This window comes from Telmatherina bonti, assembly GCF_933228915.1.
Source record: "Telmatherina bonti genome assembly, chromosome: 19".
Taxonomy (NCBI): domain Eukaryota; kingdom Metazoa; phylum Chordata; class Actinopteri; order Atheriniformes; family Telmatherinidae; genus Telmatherina; species Telmatherina bonti.
This window is the reverse complement of record NC_136617.1, coordinates 9,205,508-9,215,246: the sequence shown is the minus strand read 5'-3', so window position 1 is coordinate 9,215,246 and position 9,739 is coordinate 9,205,508. Positions and strand designations below refer to the sequence as shown.

At 36.8% G+C, this 9,739-nt stretch overlaps 1 protein-coding gene across 1 annotated transcript; it reads right to left on the bottom strand.

Moving 5' to 3' along the window:
• Positions 1-4,981: 4,981 nt before the first annotated feature.
• On the bottom strand, positions 4,982-9,101 carry hsd17b8 (hydroxysteroid (17-beta) dehydrogenase 8). The gene is made up of 9 exons (XM_079258642.1): positions 9,044-9,101; positions 7,998-8,200; positions 7,790-7,906; positions 7,427-7,522; positions 6,983-7,068; positions 6,811-6,895; positions 5,874-5,916; positions 5,668-5,742; positions 4,982-5,553 (listed from the first exon to the last, which is right to left on the bottom strand). The coding sequence occupies exons 1-9, from the start codon at positions 9,087-9,089 to the stop codon at positions 5,534-5,536; spliced, it is 771 nt and encodes a 256-aa protein (XP_079114768.1). The 5' UTR covers positions 9,090-9,101; the 3' UTR covers positions 4,982-5,533.
• Between the last annotated feature and the right edge of the window lie 638 nt (positions 9,102-9,739).

The following is a 9,739-nucleotide window of genomic DNA, read 5'->3' as shown; positions in this document are numbered from 1 at the left end:
AGAGACACACTTATATATGATAAACATACCTGCCCAGTAATTTGTAAATTAACTTGTAAATGATAATAAAACATACACATTCCCACACAGACGCACACACACACATACGCAGATGCTGTTGTGAGACAAACACACACTTACGTGCTTGGGGAAAGAAGCACTCTCCCAGCAACTAACGGATAAAAGTAAAGAGGAGAGAAGTTAAAAAAAAAACTTGTGAAGAGGAGAACATCGACTGGAAGCACAACCACGAGAAAGGAGGAAAAAAAAGCAGGAGAGCGTTCCTCGGAACGAAACAGTGTTTTCTTCACCAGCAGGGAAACGGGTCGGCCTGAAGAGCGAGCTGGCAGCATGAGGCCTGAAGCCCCCGTCTCTGATCCCCCTCTCACTCCTCTCTCCTCCCCGCTGACACTCCTTTTTTCCACTCATTCTTCCTGCTCTACCTCCCCCTCCTCTTTATATAAAAAAAAAGGGTCACACTCGGACATTATTCTCATTTCTTTAATCCCACGTCCCACGCTGAAAGGAACATGAACTGGTAAATCGTCTGTTTTGATTCACAGTTTTGGTGTTTGTTGGTCGTTCATTTCTTTGGAAGTCCACTTAAAAAGTTGAATCAACTTTTTTCAACCAAAGTTTCTTGTCATGAACCTGAACAGTAAATGCCAAGCTGGTGGTTAAACGTTGAGCCGCAGAGAATGTCGTTTGTCTGGCTGTGTGAGGGATGAACATCCAGTGATTTGTCAGTCATGTTGCTTAAAGAGTGACGTTCACATCAAAAAGAAACAACATCACCAGTTTCCTCTGAGAACACAAACAGGGAACGGACCAGATTATACCGGCAGAGTCCTGCTTCATCTTCTGTTCTTCTTGGGTATTTTCTACTCTGCAAAGTTCTCCTAACCACCTGCAACACAGTTTTCCTCTGAAAATGTGATTCCCAGCTCAAACTGATGACTAAAACTTGTTCTGGTGGTGCTTTTTTACACTTGACAATCTTTCCCAAAATCTTTAAATTCTTCTTTTGTTGTATTGGACAAGCTGCAGCAAGCAGGGAAGCAGGAGAGAAGATCGGTCAAATTGAAGCCATTGTTTTTGCGAAACAGGATGCTGAGGCATTTTTATGTGTCTGGTGCCTTTTTAACAAGTTGATTCTTTAAATCGTTTATCAGGATTCCTGAGTGGCCACCATACACCACTGCAGTATTTAAGGAGTCGCTTTCTGGGTACTTTAAAGCTCCCATTGTTTTTTTCTTTTTCCTGCAGCAGTGAATAAAATGCATGCCTTACTGAAGGAAACTGCGTGGCAAGGTGCTAATTATACAATCATCTTCCATTGTCTTTAGCCTCTTTACATTTTCACAAAGCTTTCTACTGGGAAAATGTGCATTACACTCCATTTGTACAGAGATAGTGATATTCTATTGTATTTATTTAAAACAAACAGGGTGCTTTGAGATTAAAACAAGAAGAATCAACCAACATTTCAGTCAAATGTGGTGTTTTTTCAGTTGTATTTATTTGCTGCAGCTCAACTGAAGCAACTGATTTGATGTTTAGACTCACAGCCAGCTTGAGTTGTGATTTTATTCAAACCCTGTCCAAAAAAAAAAAAACATTTATACAACCAAAGAATATGTGGCCGTGTCTTCTTGTAATATCCCTTTTATCGTGTTTTCATCAACTGTACTGTACTGTTAAATTTTGCTTCCACTGTAATGATTAAATGGTGACTCTCCAGTTCTGTCACATCTCCTCGTTGCTGCTGTTTGACTTGACTTGTGTTCGTTTCAGACTCAGGTTGTCGCGATGGGATCACAGCTCTACAGTTTATTGAGTCGGTCTCTGCAGCAATATTCACGTGCAAGCTTCTTTTCTTTTGACTTTCTATCAGCGGGTGAGAGAACGGTTGTGAGAGGGAAGAGGCAAATATAAACTGAGTTGGTGTGAAAAGTAAATAATAAAAGTCTGGGGTAATTTCATACTAGGATTCTGGGTTTATTGGTTTGTTTTATATTTGTTCTTTTTTTTATTATTGTTTAAAGTAACAGGAAACAGGGGAGGGATAGCAAAAAGAATAAGTAAACAAATTAAAAACCTGTCTTTCTTCAGAGAAAATGACCTCAACTATTTGTTTTTATTGTGTTGAAATAATTTCAACATACAAATATGGTGCTGAAAAGAGAAAAAAGTATTATTTTATATTGCCTGTAAGTAATTTTTTTTTAAAAATTCTTGTTTCTGTAATATATAATCTTTTTAAAAAGAGCTGTTTGACTCTGTTTTTCTTCCAGTCTTCTCATTAGGTTTTCAATGTAGCTAAATATGAGGAAAACAAATCATTCATATTTTTTTGTAGGTGTAGAAAGACATAAATAAAAGGGAAAAAACTCCAAATATTACATGCATACATTCATGCACACATACATACATACATATATTTGGGGGTCCTATTCGTTTAGTAGAAATACATCCTATGACGAATTCAAAAGCCAGTTTAATTCAGATCTGGTGACGATGTATTTAAAGATTAAATAATTACGTATCATTGTAAACTAAGCACATCAGTTCTCAGCCTAAATACTTTAGGGGATTTAACCATTACAAACGCTGATCAGCGACTTAATTATCACGCTGCCACGAGTTAGTCGGCAGCGTGATAATTATCCACCAGAATCTTTTTCCATCGTTGTCACCGCACAATGGTGATAAAGTTGTTTTTATTATTAGTTAGGTTATTCCTGTTGAAGGAAACACGCTACCGATTACCGATAGCAACCATACAGTCTATGGTCACAACAGAGAAACAGCGCCCTCTTGTGGGGAGTTGGAAATTCTACTCAGGATTTCATGTCGCTTTCTTGAAGATGCTTGAATAAAGAAAATAAATAAATAAAGTGCTGTAAATATCTGTAATAACGTAAACTTTCCATCTTTCTAAAGCTTTCTAAACAATAGTTTGCCAACAAAATTAACCCAGTACCGTCTAACACGTTTAAACCTTTGCTGTGCCTCAGTGCAAAGAAGCACAAGTTTGTTGGTTTAATAAGTTTTTAAACAATAATTTAAAAACACTTTGAAGACAGTGGACACATGAAAACACCAGGTTGTGTCTCCTTTAAAACTATCTATTTATTGTTTTAGATAACCTTTACAACAAACATAAATTTCTGTGTGCAAATATGTCTACACAGACATACATATTTTCAATATATATACAAATGTTCACACATGCATACATATTTTCGGAAAACATATGTATGTACCTATATATGTATAAATTTGTGTGTGTATATACATATACATATACATGTATACATATATATATATATATATATATATATATATATATATATATATATATATATATATATATATATATATATATATATATATATATATATATATATATATATATATATATATACACACACAAACACAAATTTATACATATATAAGAACATATATAGATATTTTCATACATACATAATTTCATACATATACATGTTAAAAAAGGACATATACATATTTTCATATTACATACACATGTTCATAAGAACATACATATATACATTCATACAAATAAATGTTCATAGATAATTATCATACATACATCCGTTTATACATGTTCATACATACAGTGTTACATTTATCTATATACATTCATACATATATATTTTCATCATACATACATACAATGTCCATTAGTACATACATATATAATTTTATAATGTATGTATAATTTTTTATACATAAGTACATGCACACACACACACACACATACATAAAATTATGCATACATATGTATAATCATTCATACGTACATAGATCTTTATATACATACATATTTTTATTATACCTACATACATTCATTATTCAGGGTCGCGGGGAAGCTGAAGCCTATCCCAGCAGTCTTTGGGCGAAAGGCAGGGTACACCCTGGACAGCTCGCCAGTCCATCGCAGGGCCACACAGAGAGACAAACAACCACTCACGCTCACACTCACACCTAAGGGGGATTTAGAGTAGCCAATCAACCTAACATGGATGTCTCTGGACAGTTGGGGGAAGCTGGAGTGCCTGGAGAGAACCGACACATACACAGGGAGAACATATAAACACACAGAAAGGCCACATCCAAACCTTGTCCCAACTGAGGATCGAACCAGCAACCTTCTTCCTGTGAGGCCACAGGGCGAACCACTATATATAATATACATACCGTACATACATACATACATACATATATCCATACATACATGTATTCATACACATTTACATTCATATATACATACATGTTTTTAAATATATAATTTTTTTATGTTCACACAAGTATTTATCTTGGGCTGCACGGTGGCGCGGTGGTTAGCACCATGGCCTCACAGCAAGAAGGTCACTGGTTCAATCCTTGGTTTGGTCAGTGGCCTTTCTGTGTGGTGTGCATGTTCTCCCCGTGGGTTCTCTCCGGGTACTCCAGCTTCCTCCCACCATCCAAACACATGCATGTTAGGTTAATTGGTCACTCTAAATTGCCCCCAGGAATGAGTGTGAGCGTGAGTGGTTGTTCGTCTCTCTGTGTGGCTCTGCGATGGACAGGCGAGCTGTCCAGGGTGTACCCTGCCTGTCGCCCGACGCCAGCTGGGATAGGCTCCAGCTTCCCCGCAACCCTGAATTGGAATAAGCGGTTCAGAAAATGAATGAATGAAGTATTTATTCATACATACATGTTTTTAAATAAATAATTTTTTACACACACACACGTTCTTACAAACACTTACAAATACATGTATTTTTATACATAAACACATACCTACACGCATATGTTTACACATACACCTGTTCATGAGTACATATATACATATTCATACACACATACATACATTCATGCATACATATATCTATACATACATACATATATGTGAGATTGAACGTCAACATCTCGTTCAGATTATTACTAAAATTTCAAATTGGTTAGAGCAGAGTGTGAAAATGTGTCTGATTTTACAAATAACAAATTAAAGCGTGAACGGCTTTTTGGGAAAATAAGGCAAACATTTAATTTGACACCTGCATCATTACAAAGTAAATTATCATCGCTTCCAAGCTTCAAATGACATTTAGTTCCATCTAGTCATCCATGAAACTGCACAGAGACCCTCACAGGACAAGACATATGTAAAATTTTAGATTGCATTGTTGCAACACTTCAAGCATCAGGCTCTGAAAAAATGTTTCAAGTTTGTTTAAAAACTGTTTTATTTGCATAAAAGAAATAAGGAGGCTGTTTTTTTTTTTTTAATCACATAATGCATGAAATAAAATCTTTACAAATTCAACATTCTGCTTAAAAAATTACATTCATGTGCTCTTACAAAAACCACAATGCACAGCACATGTTCACACCCAGATTTATACAAGAATATTGAACACAATCACAACCAAAAAGCAGCTACAGTTCCATAAGTTTAGCAATCGAATTAATCATGAAAACATTGATCACCTGTTGATGTTCATCAGTGCAGCTCAGGCTTCATTTAGCCAATGAAAAGCCCACCTGACAAAGGCAGAGAAAAGTAAAATAATCTCAGTGGGATGTGCGTCTGTATACTTGTTTATATTAGTTTATATGTAACAGAAATCATGTTAAAAAGCTTTTACAGAATCCCACCTGTCACTTCGATACTTGCTCCTGTGATGTATCGAGAGTCATCTGAAGCTAGAAAGGCACATACATCAGCCACCTCTGGAGGAAAGTCAGACAAACCAAATCACATCAGATACCTTCCTCACAACACTGCAACTAACATCGCAAGAGGAAATGTTGGATTTTTAACTCAACATGTCCTGATATTCTAAGCAAAGGCATGCAGATACCTGCAGGTTCGCCCATTCTTCCCAGAGGAACCAGCGACTTCATCTGAAACAAACAAAAAAAATCAACAGGAAAGTCAGATAGACAAGGATGATTGAGAGACAAGTTTTTATGTGTGTCAACCTTTAAGTTGGTGAGATTATAGAAACACTCACATTAACAAAATCCATCAAACACAAAATCATCTTTCAGATGATGTGGAGTAGATCTGTTTTATTCCTGCATAATCTACCAGATTTTCTCTGGTATTTTTAATATTTTGGCTACAGAATGTAGCTAAATATGAATATTTGGGAAGTAAATGCTGCTGTTCTTTACTGACAAACGTAAAGGCTTTACCTGTTTGCAAAATCCTCTTTACGATTTGCTTTTTAATACTAGAAGAGTCAAAATGGTCATTTTGAAATTTGCACATTGCTGGTCTCTGACTTTTCATAAAACTATGTAAGTTTTCTTTAAAACTATTTCTAATACTTTGCATGGAAATGACAGCTGCAGTCAATTTAACCACACAAGTGTCTGTGCTGTTCTAGATCAGATTATGTGGAAATATTATTACTATGCTATTTATTACTATATTATTTCTATTTATACTTTTATATAGTTTTTAGTATATATTCATATTTCCTTCTCTCAGCTACTCCCAAGACCTCAGTTCCAATTTTGTATCTCTGACATGTGAATGTGAGCTGATATGACAATAAAGTTCCTTGACTCCTTGAATATTCTGGAAAGCAGAGCTGGCTTATTGCTATATTTTACCACATTCTGAACATTCAAGTGGTGCATTACACGAAGGAAGTTTCTGCAGCAGCTGACAGAGGAACTTTATAAAGGGGAAACTTCAGGCAGGTGGAACAACGTGGACTGAAGCACAATCATGAAACACTTTGGATTTCCGTCCTGACAGATGCAATGTAAAGTGTCTGTGTGCTGTACCTTGCTAATGACCTTCTCTGGGACTTTGTCTGTCATTGGAGTTGCTATAAAACCTGGTAGCACACAGTTACAGCGAATCCCAAACCTGGCTCAAAGTAAGAAGAGGAAATTACTTTTATCTATTTTTATTTATTTGTTTGTGTTTTGTTCTCAAGCTGCATCATTTTCTCACCTGCTGAGCTCTTTGGCAGCAGTTCTGGTTAAACCCTCAACTCCAGCTTTAGAGGCGGCGTAATTTGCCTGTCCAAGGTTTCCCACCTACAAACATCATCCACACAAACACACACAGGGACAAAGAACATCAAGTGGTGTTGCTGCTTAAACCAAATGTTGAATGTGTGGCCTTCAGGATGCAAAACAATGTCCTCCAGGTTGATCAGAAAGCCTTAAACTTCATTCCTGAATCTGATTCGGCTCCCTCACCCCTCTGACTGATCAGAAGCTGGATTTCAAACTCGTACAACGCGTTCCCTTTAAACTATACGACGAAGAAACTACAAGCCAATCCAGGCTGAAATATCTTAAAATCTGTTGTTTTTTTTGTGTTTTTTTTCAGCAAAAACTTTCAAGTCTCAGCTCAATACTGAAAATGCAGAACAAATGGGAAAATTCTTACCTTTCCCACAATGCTGCCCACAGTAATGATGGATCCTTTTGGAGCTCCACAGGCCACTAAAGCCTGAGCGACGGCCTGAGTCACGAGGAATGAACCCTGGAAGAAAAAAAACGATTAAATAAATCTCCTCGTCCTAATTTATTATTTCATATTAAAACTTCATTTTCAGCAGATATGCAAGCTTTTATCTAACAGCACTAATGTAGAAGGAATGCTTGATTTCTAAACCTATTTTAAGTGTGTTAAAGATTTACAATGGAAACATTTTTTCATTATGTGTAATGATGCTGCTCTCGCCATTTGCAGACTTGATGTTTTTATTCTTTGAGGATCCGTTAGAGAAGGATCTGACAGAGCGGCTACCTTCAGGTTAACCTGGATGACTTTGTCAAAATGTTCCTCCTCCATGTTGAGCAGGAAGTCATCCTGAGTGATGCCTGCTGCATGAACACATACCGAGGGAGGCTGGAAGTAGCGAGTCTGAAGAAAGATGCGAGGACATTAAATCAGAAGAAGGAATTGAAAAGAATATGTGCAACACTCCTAGCAGGATTCCAGCTGTTTTCCACACCTGTATACTCGTCACCAGATTTTTAACGCTCTCCTTTGAAGACACGTCTGCTGTCGCCACCATGTGAACCTGCCCTCTGAGGTCACTTTGCAGACTCCCCAGCGTCTCATTCGCTGAATCCTCACTGATGTCTGCGACGACCACAGAGGCACCCTCCAAAGCTAAACGCTGGCACACCGTACGTCCAATTCCGCTGCCTCCACCTGGGTACAGAGGAGCAGAAAAATCACTGAGGTACCTGAAAAGAAGCGAGGAAGTTGACCAACATCTGCAGTCTGTCTCCTAAGTTTATAAAGAATTAAATGGTGTCAGAGGGAAGAATATGGAAAAGTGACTGAAAGAAACCAAATAAACCCAAAATGCTGGTGACAAGCGAGGAATAAACATCCTGTATTAGAAACAGTGATACAACATGAAGGTCCCAGTTATACTCTATGTTCAAACTGATCTCTTTCTTTTAGTTTATATACATTTATGCAATAAAGTTTCATTTACAGTTTTATGATCCACCACCAAGCTGTTTCATTTAGCTTTGTTGACCCACTTTTAACCACCGTGTTTTATGCTTTTATTTTTGCAGATAAAACTCTAAATAAATAAAAGTGCTTCAGCCTCATCAATCATCTTATAAAGTCAACTAATATTAGCCAGAGAGAGGAAAAAACACAGGAATGTTATGTCTCTGTAGCACATGTAGCACAAGTGTTTGAAAGAAGCTAAAATATATGAAAACTACACCTGTAAACTGTCACACAGTGAAATCACTTTGGTTGTCGTGAATCTTGACCAGGACTTGACGCTGAAACAAAACCTGGTTAAATATTAAATGAAGGTAAATGAAGAGACACTTTCTAACTGAATTTCTACAAGGTGAGTTCAGAGTTCAGGACTATTTTGTACTGAGGTTGCACCGCGGCGGTTTTTGACTAACAGTTATCATAAAGTAAAAAAATAAATAAATAATCATATGTCCAAACACATTAGGTTTAGTTTAATTAACGATAAAGCTGAGTGGTAGAATAAATAAATAAATAAGTCAAACTTGCCGGTGACCAGTGTCAACCTTGATATGAGCCGTGTTGCGGCCGCCATGTTGGTTTTTATGTTATTGTAGTTTCCCGTTTAGACCACCAGGTGGCGGCAGAGATCACAGATGATAAATCCTCTGTTATTGTTTATTCATCTATTTATTTATTCATTTATTTAATATTTAATTAGGAAAGACCGTGTCTGGTCAGAAGAGACTTTTTGATTACGTTAGAAAGCAATGTAGCGTCAGCACACGATTAAAAAAGATTATTTTAAATTAGCCTAATTTATTGTTTGTTTATATTTTATACTTTTACAGTATGACCCAGATCTAATTGACCCGGACCAAGAATTCCCTCATAGTAAGTGTACATGCCAGATTGTAAGCTAAAGATATATTTCAGCTTGTCACGTAATTAAATGTGTGATTAATCCGTTTCAGAGAGCAGAAAAAGTGTCCTTCTCAAGTAATACAACACTCATATAATTACATAGTATTTCAGTTGGGGGATAAGTGGGTCAGTTATAAAGCACACATTGCACTTATTTACCCCCTTTAACCCAGAAAGACTCATTCCATGAAACATGGTCAATCTAAATTGTTTTAATCCTCTGCTTTGTGGTGTTAAGGGGCAAAAGACAAAAATCACTTTGTCTTCCAGAGGAATTTCAGCAAAATTAACCATGAAGTGATATCTCAGGAACTGTATGTA

Bases quoted from the DNA above. Each gene is read 5' to 3' on its own strand.
- hsd17b8 (XM_079258642.1), bottom strand. From the start codon at position 9,089: ATGGCGGCCGCAACACGGCTCATATCAAGGTTGACACTGGTCACCG. The intron at 7,907-7,997 runs GTGTGGAAAACA...ATCTTTCTTCAG, and splicing joins ATCTGGTGACGAGTATACAG to ACTCGCTACTTCCAGCCTCC. The intron at 5,554-5,667 runs GTGGGATTCTGT...TGCCTTTGTCAG, and splicing joins AGCAAGTATCGAAGTGACAG to GTGGGCTTTTCATTGGCTAA.